The 16,981-nt window shown below is 41.9% G+C and overlaps 1 protein-coding gene across 1 annotated transcript; it reads left to right on the top strand.

Annotated features, from left to right (window-relative positions):
- Positions 1-14,799: 14,799 nt before the first annotated feature.
- Positions 14,800-16,452, top strand: LOC122017912 (unknown protein 1-like). Its single transcript, XM_042575627.1, has 2 exons — positions 14,800-15,027; positions 15,174-16,452. Exon 2 carries the CDS (start codon positions 15,322-15,324, stop codon positions 15,997-15,999), a length of 678 nt encoding a protein of 225 aa, XP_042431561.1. The 5' UTR covers positions 14,800-15,027; positions 15,174-15,321; the 3' UTR covers positions 16,000-16,452.
- The last annotated feature ends 529 nt before the right edge of the window (positions 16,453-16,981 follow it).

Genomic DNA, 16,981 nt, shown 5'->3' with positions numbered 1-16,981 from the left:
CAACGGGCTGACCAGATAGTTGGTGCAAGTCCAGATAGGTAGACGGGCCGACCAGATATCTGGCAGGAAGTCCAGTTGAGTCTGCGGACCGGACAACTAGCAAACTAGTAAGTAAATGTAAGTCACTGAAGGAGAGTGACTAAGTGAGGACGTGCCCTGGTTAAGGGGACAATAGACGTCGATCTAGTTTAGGACAATTTTGGATCCCTAAACTGAAACCTTAACTAGTTCCTAGTCTTGGGAGGATAGGAATTAATTACTATCACTTATTATAATTGTACTAACTTTATTTTGCAGGGTAGATATTTTAGTTATTAGATTAACACATTTTGCAGGGTAAAAAGGAGTAAAAGCCTTCGGATGAACAGTGTTTGAACGCGCCTTCAAGCAATGAATACGAAGGTGTCTTCCATGGCTATGGAAGGCGCCTTCCAAAGGATAAAACTTGACCGCTTCGACGATAAGCTAGAGCAAACTTCGGGATAAAGTTTATTCCATTGGAGGTGTCTTCCAAGCCTATGGAAGGCACCCTTAATGCCCTATATAAGATAGTCCTGAGGAAGCTTCAAAGAACAACACATATACGAACTACTACACATTCATTTTGAGGTTTCGATTGCTCTAGGCTCCTGCTACGACTCTACTACAAAACTATTGCACCTGATGACTGCTCCGAGGACTTCTGATCACGACCGACAGATCGACATTAACACACGAACAAGCTACTTTATTCCCTAAGTGTCGGTAACATTTTTTGTAGTTAAATTTTATAAACGGGAAGTGCAGTCTGTTGCACTTCTCGAATCTTCTTTGTACTCGATTCTCTCTTTCGGAGATTTTTATCTGAGAAACAAGTCCATTGTTTCCTCTTAGAATCACAATATCTATTACATCATCAAGCTGATGCATAGAATACCAATTTAGATGTTAACATCTTATAAAGTATATTCATCGTCAAATTTTTATCCTCAACTTAAGAAAATCTGGAATATAATATTTTAAAGTCATAAACACGATAAGTTTTTCACTAACTGTATCAGAAATGGTTGCAGTGATTACCTGAAACAACATAAATCTTTATTTTTGAAAGTAGGGTAGAGAGACAGACAACAATATTTATATGAATATACGAAACTAATTAAAACCCTGTGAAGAATTGCATTTGAAGACCTAGCTTGTTTTCCTCCTTTAAGAAGCAGACCACTCCCACTTCGAATTGCTAATGTCACTATCTATTGAGTCAAAATCATAATCAATATAGCGTGATAAAAGTAGCGACATAGATTTAAATCGAAGCAACAAACCTAGAACATGTAATATAACCTAAGCTAATCTATCCTAATCGCATTCAAAGGAAGAGCACAAACATAATGGATTTAATACTAACAAGCAATGCAAAACAACTAACTAAAGGAATTACCAAACTAAAGTCTAATTACTTAAGGAAAACATTCCATGAAACACCTTGCAAGCATCATCCAATCAAAACTCACTACATGAAATCCTAAACACGGGAACCAAATCAATTACAAGCATTCAAACATGAATTCATTCAAGCGATCAACACATCAAAGTATTCGGATCAAATCAACTTCAAGTAGTGTTTGGGGAAATTTATCGAACACTTGATAAACATCAAATGATTCAAACTTAATAATACATGACATCTTAGGCATGAAACATTGGATCTACTCAATCAATCAAATATGGAGATCAACCAACAACTAAATGAAACAAAGCAACACAACGAACAACCAAATCAAAACTTGTCGAAGAAGGGATGTTACAATCTGGATGGATGCGTGAGATGAATCTGCTATCTGGAACTTTTAAGGGTTTGTGCTGGAGATAGGAAGGGCGCCAGAGATGAGATGATGATGGTGACTCCTCTCCCAATCGAGAGAGGGTTGTGGAATGGAGGAGATGGCTCCCGAATCTGGGAGGAAACTCCGGTGGTGGCTGCGTGAAGAAGACTCGAATCTGAGTCTTCCAACAGAAATGACCAGCGACAAACGTGGAGATGAAATGAGATCTGGCAGGGGCGATTGGGTTGCTCCTCTTGTCTCAGATTCGATCGGAGAAGAGGGCCATCTGAGATGGATTCGGTGGAGAGAACCTCTTCCAATCAAGTGAGGGTGTTCTTGGGATGAGCAGACCGGTCAGTGGTTGTGATGGTGGAGATCCCCTTCTACCTTTTTTTTTTTTTTTTTTTTTTTTTTTTTTCATTTTTACTTAATTTTTATTTAGTTTTTTAATTAATTTTATTTATTATTTTTTATAAATACTTATATATTTTTATTTAGTTTTTATTTAATTTTATTTTTTTAATCAGTTTTATTTATTATTTTTATCATACTTTTTAAATTTTATTTATTTTTTATTTAATTTTATTTTTTTAAATCAATTTAGTTTATTATTTAGTTAATTTTTTCAATTTTATTTATTTTTATTTAGTTTTATTTTTTTAATCAATTTTATTTATTATTATTTATGAAAATTTTTATTTTATATAATTTTTAATATAGGTCAAAATCTCTCATTTCCTTAAAATTACCTCCATAATTCGACACTTAAATTACCCCTTATCCAAATCTTGACACATGCTAAAATCTTCTCTCTCTTTAAATTATCCTTCCTTTCTAACTCTTGACACATGACACATGTCAAAACCTCTCTATTTTTAAATTACTCATCCTCCAACCATTGACATTTGTCAAAACACCACTCTCTTTAAATTACCCCTCTTCAACGCTTAACATATGTTAGAACCTCCCATCCCTTTAAATTACCCACCCTCCAATCCTTGACACATGTCAAACATCACTCTACTTTTAAACTACCTTTTTCAATCCTTGACAAATGTCAAAATCTTTCCTCCCTTTAAATTACCTCCTCCCCACTTTTAACACATGTTAAAATTTTTCATCTCTTTAAATTACCCCAATTTCAACCCTTGATACATGTCAAAATATCTCATTTCTTTAAATTAACCCCTTCTAACTTTTAGCCTATGTCAGAATTTTTCACTAATATTTTTATTAATTTCAAATATATAATTTTTATTTTAATCTATATTTTTTATTTTTAAAATTTTTACAAATAATAACTCCTAAAATTTTTCACTAGTAAAATTTTTACAATAAAATATTATAAACATAATAAAAACGTAAAAAAAAAAATGATTGAACAGAAAAAAAATAATTAAAAAAAAAATCAATAGATAAAAGGGGAAAAAAAGCGGACAATTGACTAAGAAAAGGATATAAGGGTCAAAAAGATTTGGTGGGCGACGGAAATGTGGCGGTGTCAGACAATGAAGAGAAGAAGAAACGTAATTGGTCATGCACTGTGCTTCTCCCATCTTTTGAATCATCTAGATTTGAACGAATGGCCGGATACTTTCAGATCTGGATCAAAATTCACCTGTTGATTAATGCAAGTACCAATTTAATAGAGCAAAAAACGTAGCACATAGATAATTGTTTAATAAAATCATTATCTATTATCATGTAAATAATGCTAATAAATAACAGTTACTTAAAATTATTATCGTAAGTTCAAAAAAATAAATTTATAGATAATAATTTTAAAAAATCGTTGTTTTGACATACATAATACAATGATTTTTTTAAAAATCGTTGTCTTTATCTATTGAGTATGGTTGAATCCAAAATTTCTTGTAGTGAAGCTTAATGGGGTTTTCAACTCACGAGCTTATTTCATAATTAATATCGCACGTGGAATTGTCAGAAGCATATGAGACATTATCTTTGGACAAATATAGGATATGAGAGTGTATGAAAGATAAGACTACAAAATACAGTAAACAATATAATTGATTTTGTTCGAACGTGCGAAGCTAGAAAGCTGGGGAGATGGCGGCTATAGAGGCATCCCGAGCGGCCCTCGAGACTTATCAAGGTAGTGAGTCCAACCGATTTGAGCTCATGAAGCGGGCCTACCTCCGCTCAGACACCTTCAATGACAAGGTCACCGATCATGCGCTCCGTCTTTTCAACCTTGCCATCGACGGGGCGTTCGACCAACTGAAGAGTGGCGGCCATATTCCGAGTAAGGTCATTAGCCGGGACAAGATGACTAAATCGTTACCTGACGATGTACTCGACTACCTCGAGTGAGCTTGCTCCTGCGTACCTTATATTTTGTATTGCCCTTCCGACCTCGTAAAAACTATGCAAGTGTTAATGAATGGTCACCCGTTCAACGAACCATTTTATTTGATGTCACTCCTTCATGCTGCGTCATTCGACGCTTCCTTGTTTTATTTTCAGTTGTTTGTCCCTGCGTTGCCGCTCAGGATCAAATAGGACTACGAACCACTTACCATTTTATGTAGCGAAAAGCTTCAAAGTGTGGCTCCGTGGTCCACCGGTCGACATCGTACTACTCACTTGGGTAAGCCATTTTTCATTGGTCTCGGGTTTATAGTCGTCGCTCGGCTGTTGGAGTCGTAGACTTGGATTTAAGGTCGTTGCTCGACCATTGACATGCGCAGACAAGGATTTAAGGTCGCCGCTCAACCGTTGACGAAGACCAGAGTTTAACGTCGCCGCTCGACGGTTGACGAAGACCATGATTTAAGGTTGTCGCTCAACCACTGATGTAGACTAGGATTTAAGGTCGTCGCTCAACCGCTAATGCTGACAAGGGTTTAAGGTCACCCCTGGACCGTCGATGAAGACTAGGGTTTAATGTCGCCGCTCAACGATTGATATAAGTAGACGAGGGTTTAACGTCGTCGCTTGACCGCTGATGACGACAAGAGTTTAAGGTAGTCGCTCGACCATCGGTAAAGATCAGGGTTTAACGTTACTGCTCGACGATCGGTGAAGACTAGGGTTTAATATCGCTATTCGACGGTCGATAAAGACTAGGGTTTAACATCGCCACTCGACGATTGTAATGCGTAGACAAGAGTTTATAGTTGCCACTAGACTTTTAACTTGGTCGATCAGCTCAAAAGTCTGGAATACTTGTGCTTTTTATTCATATTTTTCCTACACTTAAAAGACACACACACTTATAAAAATACATTGATATTCACTCGCGCATCTCTCGCCCGGCTCTGTAGGGTTGGAGATGATTCGCACTCCATGACCGCTTGAGCTGTGTCTTCCATCTTTATCCTCTAAGTAGTAGGCTCCCGAGTGAAGCTTCTGCACGATCTTGTAAGGTCCCACCCATGGCACCTTGAGCTTGGTGACGTCGTTGATCGACTTTATTCTCTTCCATACCAAGTCGTCGACTTGGAAGGACCTCGAGATCACCCTTCGATTGTAGTTTTGGCTCATCTGCTGCCGATACGCCATCAACCGAACGGTAGCCTTATCCCGCGCCTCATCCACCAAATCAAGTTCCATGAGTCTCTGCTTGGTGTTCCCCTCGTCGTAGAGCTATACCCGGTCGGATTCTACTCCGACCTCCACGGGGACCACCTCTTCACCACCGTACACCAGATGAAATGGTGTTACGTCTGTCACCTCCATTGGAGTCGTACGAAGGGACCACGGAACACTGGGGAGCTCGTCGACCCAACTGCTTCCTGCGTGGTCGAGCCGAGCTCGTAGGCCTATGAGAATCTCCCGGTTGGTGACTTTCGCCCGGTCGTTGCTTTGGGGGTAGACCACAGAGGTGAAGGCCTGCTGGATGTCATAGCCTTCGCATCACTCCTCGAGTCTCCGACCAGCGAACTGCCTCCCGTTGTCCTAGACGAGCCAGCGGGGGATGCCAAACCGACACCGAATGTTCTGTCAGATGAATTTGATAACCACCTGTTCACTTATTTTGGCCAGCGGCTTGGTTTCCACCCACTTTGAAAAGTAATCCACCGCGACGAGCAGGAATCTTCACTGAGCAGTCGCCATGGGGAACGACCCAACGATGTCCATGCCCTATTGGTCGAACGTGCAAGACACCGTGGGCGCCTTCATCTCCTTGGTCGGCCAGTGCGGAATGTTGTGATACTTTTGGTAGGACAGGCAGGTGACTACTGTCTGAGCAGTGTCTTCTTGGAGAGAGGGTCAAAAATATTCGGCCAGGAGAATCTTTTAAACTAACGAAAGGTCGCCCGGATGACCTCCACAGGAGCCTTGGTGTACTTCCTGAAAGATGTATTCCGCGTCCTCTGGTCCAATGCACTTGAGCAAGGGCCTGGAAAAGACTCTCTTATACAACTGATCCCCGACCAAGGTGAACTGTCCGACCCTCTTTTTCAATAAGCGAACTTCTTCCTGATCGGAAGGTGAGACACCCGACTGGAGGAACTCTATTAATGTCGTTTTCCAGTCGCTCGAAAAAGTTATCCCTTCCATCCTGTCGATATGCACCATTAATGATATTTGCTCGATCGGTTGCTGTATCACGATCTACGACAATGAACTGGCTAACTTTGCCAGTTTATCCGCGGCCTGATTCTCTGTTCGGGGAATCTTCTATATAAGGACTTTTTGGAAATTCACTTTCAACTTCTTGAAGGCTTCTGTATATCGCTTAAGTCAGCAGTTGCTTATCTCGAACGTCCCTGATAGCTATTGAGCAGCCAACTGAGAATCCGAGTGAATAAAAACTTTTGTAGCTCTGACATGCTGTGTTGCTTGTAAGTCGACTATCAAGGCTTCATATTCAGCTTTGTTATTTGTCGCCCGATGGCCCAATCGAACGGACAGTTGTATTCGATCTTCCCGTGATGAAATTAGTAGTATGTCAATCCCGTCGCCTTGCTGAGTGGAAGAACCATCGACATATATTCTCCAAGTTGCTTCCAGCTCGACTTTCTGGATCTCTGTGATGAAATCAACTAAGGCATGAGCTTTGATCGCCATTCGGGGCTGAAATTGTATGTCGAATTCACTTAGCTCGGTTGTCCACTTGAGCAGCCGGTTGGACGCCTCTGGGTTGAGGAGGACTCTTCCCAGAGCGCTGTTGGTCATTACGACGATCAGATGCACTAAGAAGTACGGGCGGAGTCTCCGAGCGGCCAACACCAATGCATAGGCTAACTTTTCAAGATAGGTATAGCGGGATTCTGCATCTTTTAACATATGACTCAAAAAGAACATGGGTTGTTGTTCGTGGTCGTTCTACCTAACTAATGCCGAGCCAACCACATACTTGGTGGACGATAGGTAGATCCAGAGCGGCTCACCAGCACTCGGCTTAGCTAACACAGGCAAAGAGTTAAGGTACTTCTTGAGCTCTTCCAACGTCCGGTCGCACTTCACGTCCAATTGAAACTTTATAGCTCGGCACAACACCTTGAAGAACGGATGACTCCGGTCGGATGACTTGGAGATGACCTTGACAACGCGATTATCAGTCTGGTCAGCCGTTGTGCCTCCTTCAAGTTGCGCGATGGTGGCATGTCTTGCAGGGCCTTTACTTTGCTCGAATTCACCTTGATCCCCCGCTCGGTGATGAACAAACACTTGTTTAGATTCAGCTTTATTCCCTATGCACTCAGAGTTTGGCAAGTCTCCTCGACATCTGCATAAAGATTAACAACTCGGAGGAATTTTATTAATATGTCATCGACATATACCTCCATGTTGCGGCTAATCTGCCGTCGGAATACCTTGTTCATAAGCTTCTGGTAAGTGGCGTCGACGTTCTTTAGTCCGAATGACATGATGTTGTAGTAATACGTACCGTCGACCGTGATTAAGCTGACCTTTTCTTGATCTTCTAGGGAGAGCGACACTTGGTGACAGCCATGGTATGCGTCGAGCATGTAGATCAGCTCGCGGCCCGCCATGAAGTCCACCATCTGATCTATTCGGAGTAACGGATAGAAATCCTTCAGGCACGACTTATTCAAGTCGCAGAAGTTGATGCATACCTGCCATTTGTTGTCTGTAGGGATGAGCAGTCAACTCGCTAAACCGACCAACCTGCTAATAACGATCCAAATCGAATCGAAAAATAAAAATCCGTCGGATATACGGCCAAATGTAGGGTCTTGATATTGCATTATTCGATCTAGTAGGGGCGGATAATTTTTTATCCCAATAACCGAACCAACTCGATCCACGATCACCCCTACTTGTAACAACTACTGTCGATAAGTTGCTACACGTTGTAGCAGCTACTGCCGATAAGCTGGTATACGTTGTAGCATCTATTGTCGATTAACTACTACAACGTGTAATGAGTAATGTCTATTATCATTTTAAAATATTTTATTTTTTTATTATATTTATATTTATATTTATATTTTACATTTCATTAGATATAGGGTCGGATTTCTAAATAACTGACAACCCGTCGGATATCTGATACATAAGAACCGTCGGATATAGGGTCAGATGTAGGTCCTGATATTGCATTATCTGATCTAGTAGGGCTGGATAATTTTTTATCCTAATAACTAACCGAACTAACCCGATTCGCGATCACCTCTAGTTGTTCGGCTTGGAGACCAGCACAACGTTAGCGAGTGATAAGTCCAAAACTAGTGTCACGAATGAACTCCAAATTAATTCAGTGTTTGAAAACCCTAAATTCACTCAAGAAATAATGTAGTATAGGGCTAAGTCAATTTTCTCAAGGAAACTAATAGATGAGTGCTTGATTTGGATCCAAATCTCTTCTTGGGGTTCTTTTGGGGTTTTCTGCTTAAAAGTGAGGTTGTTGTGTTTTTGAACTAAATCCTAGATTAAAAATCAAAATGTAATCCAGTAAAAGAGAAGAAAATTAATTAAATCTAATCTAAAGCAGAATTTAAATTCACAGGAAAAGCTAAACTTCTTAACAAGGAAGAAACTTACCCTAAAGTAATTAGAAGATCAACTAAGCCTAAAGATCAACACAACTCAACTTGAATTTGCAGAAAATTACAGAAACAAACAACAGAATTGAAAAGTAAAACAAACACTCAGAATTACAATTTTCAGAAACATAATTTGCTGAATCAAGTGGGGAACAAAATTGCAGAATTTAAATCTAATAGAATTTGCAGAAACAAGACAACTGAAGAAACAAAAGTTGCAGAATCAAAATTTCAGAAAGTAGAAATGCAAAAACAAGATATTTAGGAATAGAAATTGCTTAAACAAAAGTGCAGAAATAAATAAATTGCTAAAACTAGTAAGAAATAGCAAGGAATTAAACTGTCCACTCTCAAACATAATTAAGTTCTCAACGCCACCCTTCTTGTCGTCACACAAGAAGTCAGAGTTGAAACCCTCAGCTCTGGAAATCAGTGAAGAAGAGATTAACGCGTGCTGATCTGAGATCCAATCTGATTTTTTGCAACCTAAATTAGAGAAACTCTCTCCTATGCTTGAATCTGGAAATGCAGGTCCGCTGAAACTACAAATCTGAACCAAACGAGGCGAGGATGAGGGAAGGACGAATGCCAAGAATCACTATAGAACCCCTCCAATGATCACCAATGAAGAATGGAAGCTGGATTTGCTCTTTCTGCCATTACCAACTGCAAGAGCGACGGAAGTTCAGATTCAACAAACTCTCCGTAGAAACCCTCTGGGAGAAATTCCAGCTAACCGAAGATTTCCCAGCAGTTGTCTTAACCTTCAACACCAACCTCAGCTCTTGAGAAGTCGATCAAAATGAAGAACGGGGGCTGCGATGTAAAGAAAACACGATGCAGAAATTTTTGGCACGACAAACAGTAAGCGCAGCCACTGTTCATCCGTGATTTCTTTGGGTTTTATACTATTGGTTTGAACCGGGTTTATTTGGGGGTTTAGGTCTAGTTCAATGGAGAAGTTAGGGATTTAGTGTAGGGGTTTGACTTGGGTTGAGCACAATAGATTTGCTCCTTTAGACGAGTTGCTTCTATTTGGTGGAACTTCTCTTGGAATTAGGTTGCTCCCTCTTGAAGTGGTTTGACTCAATCAAATCATGTATCAATTTCAACCTCTTACAAGGCCAAATTCAAATTATGAGGACTAAATCATGAATTAAGAGAAACAAATCATCATTAAGCTCATATCGGACCTTGCTTTGTAAACATGATAAACAGTATAATTTAAAACATATAAATGTATGAAAAACACCAAATAGCAACCCAAAAATAATATGTCTAATCATTTATTATCAGCGAGCCAGCTCGGGAATTGGACTTCCCCTATATGGTCGGTCTTCAACAGTTTCTCTATCTCTGCCCAAATGATCAAGTTTTGCTCTGTGCTGAAGTCCCTTTTATTTTGCTTCACCGGCCAAGCGTTCGGTCAGACGTGGAGCTCGTGCTGAGCCACACTCAGTGAGATACCGGCAAGCTCGTGTATCGACCAAGCTAACACATCGTAATTTTGCTTAAAGCAGGCGACCAACTCTGCCTTCTTCGTGCTCTCCAAATCGGTAGCGATAAAGGTGGTTGCCTCCGACTGGCTAGGGTGGATATGAATCTCCTCCTTATCTTCGTAGACCAGCGTAGGAGGTTTCTCTGTAATAGTGTTCACCTTCAAATGCGGATTTTTCCAAGCGGTTCTTGCTTCTGATTTGACCATCTCGACGTAATATCGCCGAGCGACCAACTGGTCGCCTTTAACCTCACCCACCTTGTCATCCACCGGGAATTTGATCTTCCGGCAATAGGTGGACACCACTGCTCGGAACTTATTGAAGGCCGGTCGGATCGATATGACATTATAGGCCGATGGTGCATCTACCACAATGAAGTTTGTGGCCCTTGCTCTCTTCAGTGGCTCCTCTCTAAGCGAGATGACCAACCTGGCTTGGCTGAGCAGTATCACTTCATTGCCCGTGAAATTGTAGAGCAGGGTCGTCTTGGGCAGCAACTCACTCCGGTCCATTTGCAGTTGATCAAACGTTTTCTTGAATATGATATTCACAGAGCTACCTGTGTCAACAAAAGTTTGGTGAATAGTATAATTAGCGATTACCGCTCGAATGATTAGCGTATCATCATGAGGGATCTCCACTCCCTTCAAGTCTCTCGGGTCGAAGCTAATCTTGGGTCCCTCTGCTCTCTCTTTGCTGCAACCCACGATGTGAATCTCGAGTCACTGAGTATGCGATTTTCGCGTTCGGTTGGAATCACCACCAGTTGGCCCTCCGACGATCATTCCTATTTTGCCCCGAGCTGTGTTGCTCTTATTCTCCTCCTCTCGAGTTGAAGGTCGGTTTCGATCGGTAGAGACTCAGGAAGGACTTGAATTGTTCCTTCGTTGGAGTTGATGGTGGCGTGGCTTAGCTGTTGTCATTTCTCCTTCCCTTCGACCGACTGGTCGGTGCGTGTGTCACCAATCGGGAGATTGGAATTGACGGCGATACCCCCACAAGGCCGACCTGCTAGCTTCCAGGTCACAGAAGTCCCGGGTGTTGTGTGTCGCTGACTGGTGAAAGGAACAAAATATCGGCGTCCATATTTTACCCTTTGCAGCCTTCGGATGATCGACTGTCACTTGATGTACGACGTGTGTCTAGGGTTCATGGTATGGCTGGGTTCCTCCCGATCGAGGTACCTTAGGGGATTAATGGCTGATCAACGGTTGAAGTTCAGACGCTCCTGTAGGCTCGACGGGCGTCTCCCTCTTCCTTGCTGCCTGGGCTTCTTCTACGTTGATGTATTCGGTGACCTTCTTTTGCAAGTGGCCAAAGTCTCTTGGCGGCTTCCGGATGAGTGCCTAGAAGAACTCCCCTTCGGTGAGCCCTTGGGTGAAGGCGTTCACCAGCACATTCGAGGAGACAGCTGGGCTGATTGAAGCACTGGATATAAGCCCTCAATGCCTCTCTAGGTCCTTGCTTGAGCGAGAACAAGTTCACGCTCGTCTTCTGGTGGTGGTGAGTGCTGGCGAAGTGGTGAAGGAATGCTGCCCGGAAGTCCTTGAAGCTATGGATTGATCCGTTCGGCAATCTCTTGAACCAACATTGTACTAATCCGGAGAGAGTGGTAAGGAAGTCTCGACATTTAACCCCATCAGTGTACTGATGAAGTGTGGAAGCATTGTCCAATTTGGCCAAGTGGTCGTCTGGGTTGGTGGTTCCATTGTACTCTCCGATCGCCAGCGGAGTGTAGCGTTTTGACAGAGGGTCGTTCAGAATCCCCTCTGAAAACTACTGATTGATCCGCTCGAGCGAATCATCCTCCCTGGGTACCTTCCCTTTCCTTGCATCCCGAACAGGCGCGTCATCTAAGGAAGACCCCCGATTCTTGTCCGCTCGACCCCGTTCCTTCGATAGGGTCTTGAACAACGCTCGATGGAAGGGGATAGGCGTATTGGATACTTCCCCATACGTACCAGCCGACTTCTTGCTATTACCTTGCGTGGATACTCGGTCCACTCGATCATTCTGTTCGACTCGTCGACAAGGGCTGATGCCGTGGGCTCCTGCGCTTGGCGTTCAGCCAGCGCCTGTTATTACTGTTGCTCTACTATCTTTGCCGCTCAGGCTTGTATCAGAAGATCGAGCTCCTATTGCGTCAGCGTCACTGTTGTGAATCGTCTAGCGTCTTCCATCTTCTCGTTTGGATGCAGGTTGCGTTCCCACAGAAGGCGTTAAAATGATCTTGTCTGAAAGTGTGAAGTTGGAAAGCTGGGGAGGTAGCGGCTCCGCTGACCAGCTGTGGACCTCTCTTCACTTTGCAAAACAATTAACGTCAGTGTCGAGCCAAGGAAGGGGTCCTCGACGTTGGCCCTCCAACGCTCAAGTCAGTCATTGGTAAATGTAGAGAAGAAGAGTAACAATAGCATTATGCGCAAACAATAGATAACGCGTAACTCCGTCAGTGAGGGACCCCCTTTATATAGAGCTTAGTGGGCAATGTGTGTGCTTCTCAAGACATGAGCACGCTCTCCCATGTATCCCATGAAAGGGTCTTGTCAGGAAAGTACCTCTGACACCATACTTTAACAGGGCATGCATATCCCTGACACGACAGTAGAAGCTTCTGTCATACGACCCGCCTGTCGATCATGCCTCATGTCAGCGACACTACCTCCCAAAGGATTTTGTCCCCACAAGCACAAGTATGTTTTTTTGCTTCGCGCACACCACATTATCCACTATTGTCAATCTTCCATATTTTTTCACCCACTTCACTAACTTGTTGGAATAGCTACGCTAGGGACCTCCTGTCTTGCTTACTAACGCTCCTTCCTCCTCCTCCACCTTGTGATCTTGTAGGTGACCCCCCTTCAAGGTATTCTTTTAGTTAACTTTGACGTCATCTCACCAGTGATCCGATTTTTATCGATTTCAAATGAGATCAATCAGAATAAATTTGAAAAAAATACTCAAATAAGTTCATCCAAACATCCAACTTTTTTAGATTTATTATTCTATAGAAATCTTTGTTATGATCTAGTAGTGGTGCAATCTGATTGCGGACAGAATGACGGTATACCACTACTTTGATGAAGTCAATGTTATAGTTAGACTCTATCTCTTTAAGATGAATTTATCTCGCACACGATGCTCACAGAACACGACAATTGTTTCCCAAGATATAACAACTTTATCTTGCAATAGTAGCACTGCAAATCATAAGACCTTCGAACTTTATCTTGCTCTCTTATCTTATGCCAACTATTTATTAGGAAAAAATTATGATTAATTCGTTGAAGTTAAAATTTGATGCTTGATGCGGCGATAAAGGAGGGCCCGTCAGGCACGGATCAAATGCCGAGGTGAAGGTTAAAATCAAAGTGGTCAACGCCAGAGTGTCAAAAGACTCGCCTACCATGTCCGAGCGGAGGTTGACTATAATGGCAGGCCAAGGCGATCAGTGTTCGATCGGCAAGAGACTACAATGGCGGATCGGGTCAATCAGTGTCCGAGTGGGCCAACCGTTCAGCTTGAGATAATACAGTAAGACAGTCAGACACTCAGTGCGGAGTGATAGGATGTTGAGGAGACCGAAGAACTTGTCCGAGCAGGATGGACAAGCTACTATGCTCAATCATCGCAAGGAAGAGCAGTTGAAGGCGACAGAGTAGAGGAGTCCCGACCGAGTGGCTACCCCGCTCGACCAAGCAACAGGACCATTGTTATCTCTCTAAGGCCAACAAAGTGGACGCTTCCCGGTCGAGCGGCTACCCCGCTCGGCCAAGCAACATGACCATTATTATATCTCTCAATATCCTTTTAGGAGATAGTACCGCTGACACGAGGCATGGTTAAAAGACGGATCGTATGATGGAAGTTTCTACTATCTTATCAAGGATATACATGTCTTGCTAAGGTATGGTGTCAGAGATACTTTCCTGACAGATCCTTTCATAGGACACATTGAAGAATGTGTCCATACCTCTAGGAGTGTGCACGTCGTCAATCAGGACTCTATACAAAGGGGAGTCCAAGTACCGACAGAGGTACGCATTATTCACTATTTGTGCATGCGTTATTGTTACTCCTCTTTTCTTTATACTTTTGATAACTGACTTGAATATCGGAGTGCTAATATCGAAGACCCCTTCCTTAACTCGACATTTACCTTACTTGTTTTATACAACAAGATGTAATATATATCTAATCAACGTAATAATCACATTTCTAAATTTTCACCCTTCCGTTTTAGGAGAGGATCAATGCTTTTTAGGAGAGGATCAATGCTTAAATGTCTGAAAATTAAAAAAAGCGCCTGTGTACCATTGCTCCGAGACGAAACTTTGTTGATTTTAATATTTAAAAGTCATTTAAAAAAACAAAATAATTAAAGAGGTGAAATTAAGAAGAAAAAAACTAAGTCAAAAATTGTGAAATTTCATGTTAACTTAGATGTTGAGTAGACCGGACCGGTTCGGATCTAATAATAATTAATATACCCTCACGGCACGCTTTGCCCTCGCACGTTTCCTTCGCTTCTCTGTTCCGCTGCTTCTGAAATCTGAAGCGGCCTCCCTCTTTCTCTCTCCTCCGGCGAAGTGCCATTGCGCGAAGCCCTACCTCTCTCTCTACGGCGGATTGGTCGCCTTCTGGCCTCCCTCTCTCCATTTCTCCTCTCGGATTCGATGAGTGCTGCGTGCTTGGCTATTCTTCTGCGTCGAAGAGTTATTGCGAGGTGTTAAGAGTCCTTCGGAGGTTAGGGTTTGCTATTGTTTGTCTTCCATATTCTTCAAAATTGATTTTTTTTTTCGTCGTTTATGGGATTTCTACTTTCTAGTTTGGCCGGGGATTTGAATTTCCCTGTTGTATTTCGATCAATGGGATTTCTTCCATTTCTCTAGGTTTTCAGTGCGAAAGTCTTGAAAGGTGGGGCAGCAGCACGGGATTGCATTATTTTTGGCCCGTGAGCTGATACTGAAGGGGTTTATCTTATTTTCTCGTGCGAGAACTGCTTCGTAGAACAAACACTTCTTGCTCCGTGATTTAGTAATGGAATCTGAAGCACTGAAAATTCCTTCCTTTGAGAAGGTTAGAAGTTCTGAATCAGATGGAATGGGGATTTTCAAGACGGGGTCTTTAACTAAGGTGGAAGAAGTGAACGGTGGGCAAAACGTTTACGGTCTTGATCCTTCTATTGAATTCATTGACGGAAAGGAAGTTTGTCCAGCAACTCCTTCTACCGACAGAGAAAGTTTAGATCTTCCATGCTCTCCTGATCGCTCTGAGGACCAAGAGACCTTTTCAGGCAGCCACACTCCTAAAGAGCACATCTTTGATCCGTTTGCTCCCTTGCCACAAGAACTACTTTTTGCCCCTAAGAAGAAGACTCCTGAGGGAGCTCATATCCCTCTTCGCCGGCAGCTTAACTTCGATGATTGTGGTGATCTCGGTCAAATAAAAGACAATGTTCGTGATGATGAACTCTCAGAGTTAGTTTATCAATCGTTTCTTGAGTTAATCGTTTCAAGTCAGTTGCATGGGATATCTGCACATAAGAAGTCGGATCCATACAAAAGCTCTGATCATCTCAACACACCAGTCTTAGTAGCTTTCCTAACAGGTATTGCAGAAACATGCCCGCCTGCTCCCAAGAGACAACCAGCGAAATCAAGGAAATGCAATCCTGGAGTATGCCGAAAGCTTGACTTTTCTGGATGTTTGACTTGATATGGCAACTCGCTTAACAGAATCTGCAGGCGAGGAGTTCTATTTATGCTACCCAACTTATTTGAAGTGTTGAAAGATTACTCAATAGTTAGTGTTATTAGGCGTGTTCTATCTTGGTCAGATTAGATTATATTAGATTAGATTAGTGCATGATAGATGTAAAAATTAGTAACATTAAGTGCCGCTTATAATTGTAGTGTAGTCATGCTTCCTGATTGAAGTTGTAGTTTTGAGCCTACATTCTGTAGAATTGTTGGTGGCATTAGGAGAGCCAATAGTCTCATTTAAATTGGAACATTACATGACTTCCCGAGGCTGCAACTCTTGTAATTGTGTTTGGAGGTCTTTATTCTTAGGACTAAAGGCCATCTATTGGAAGATGTTTTATGTCTTGTTATCCTTGTGAATTATGCATAGTTGAGGGTAGCTAATTTCTAAACGTTTGCCGTGTTCTATAGTAATTTGCCTTTGATTGAGAATTGATATCATTGTGGTGTGTTATGCCTGGTGAAGGATAACTGATTTTCAAATGCTGCTCTATTATTAAAGAATTCTGAGTTTGGGCTCCTTTATTTGAAAGCTTCCTCTAATCCAAGTATACCCAAGTATTCTCCTCTACGTATCAAGTTGTCTTATGTATCAAATAACTTGATTAAAAAGTAATAATAATTTACATTGAGCAAAATTATCATCGAACCACCTTACCTCATTTGTTGTCATGAAGATGATAGTTATCCATGATTTATTTTTTTTATTAGTTTGGGGACGGGTTGATAGAGATATTGATGATGATAGCTATCCATGATTTATTTTTTCTGTTAGTTTGGGGACGGGTTGACAGAGATATTGATGATGATAGTTGATCCTGTCTAAGAAGTTTGACAAAATGGAGAGCTACAAGGAAAAAACCTACTGCCTCGATGAAGAATAATACCTGCCTGAATGCCAATCCAAGAAACTCAAAGCGGATTGGGGAGAGTAG

Source organism: Zingiber officinale, chromosome 8B (assembly GCF_018446385.1).
Source record: "Zingiber officinale cultivar Zhangliang chromosome 8B, Zo_v1.1, whole genome shotgun sequence".
NCBI classification, from domain to species: domain Eukaryota; kingdom Viridiplantae; phylum Streptophyta; class Magnoliopsida; order Zingiberales; family Zingiberaceae; genus Zingiber; species Zingiber officinale.
Note: the sequence above shows the minus strand (reverse complement) of the source record. Positions and strands in the feature narration are given on the sequence as shown.

Excerpts from the sequence above, each read along its gene's own strand:
- LOC122017912 (XM_042575627.1), top strand. The coding sequence starts at position 15,322 with ATGGAATCTGAAGCACTGAAAATTCCTTCCTTTGAGAAGGTTAGAAGT.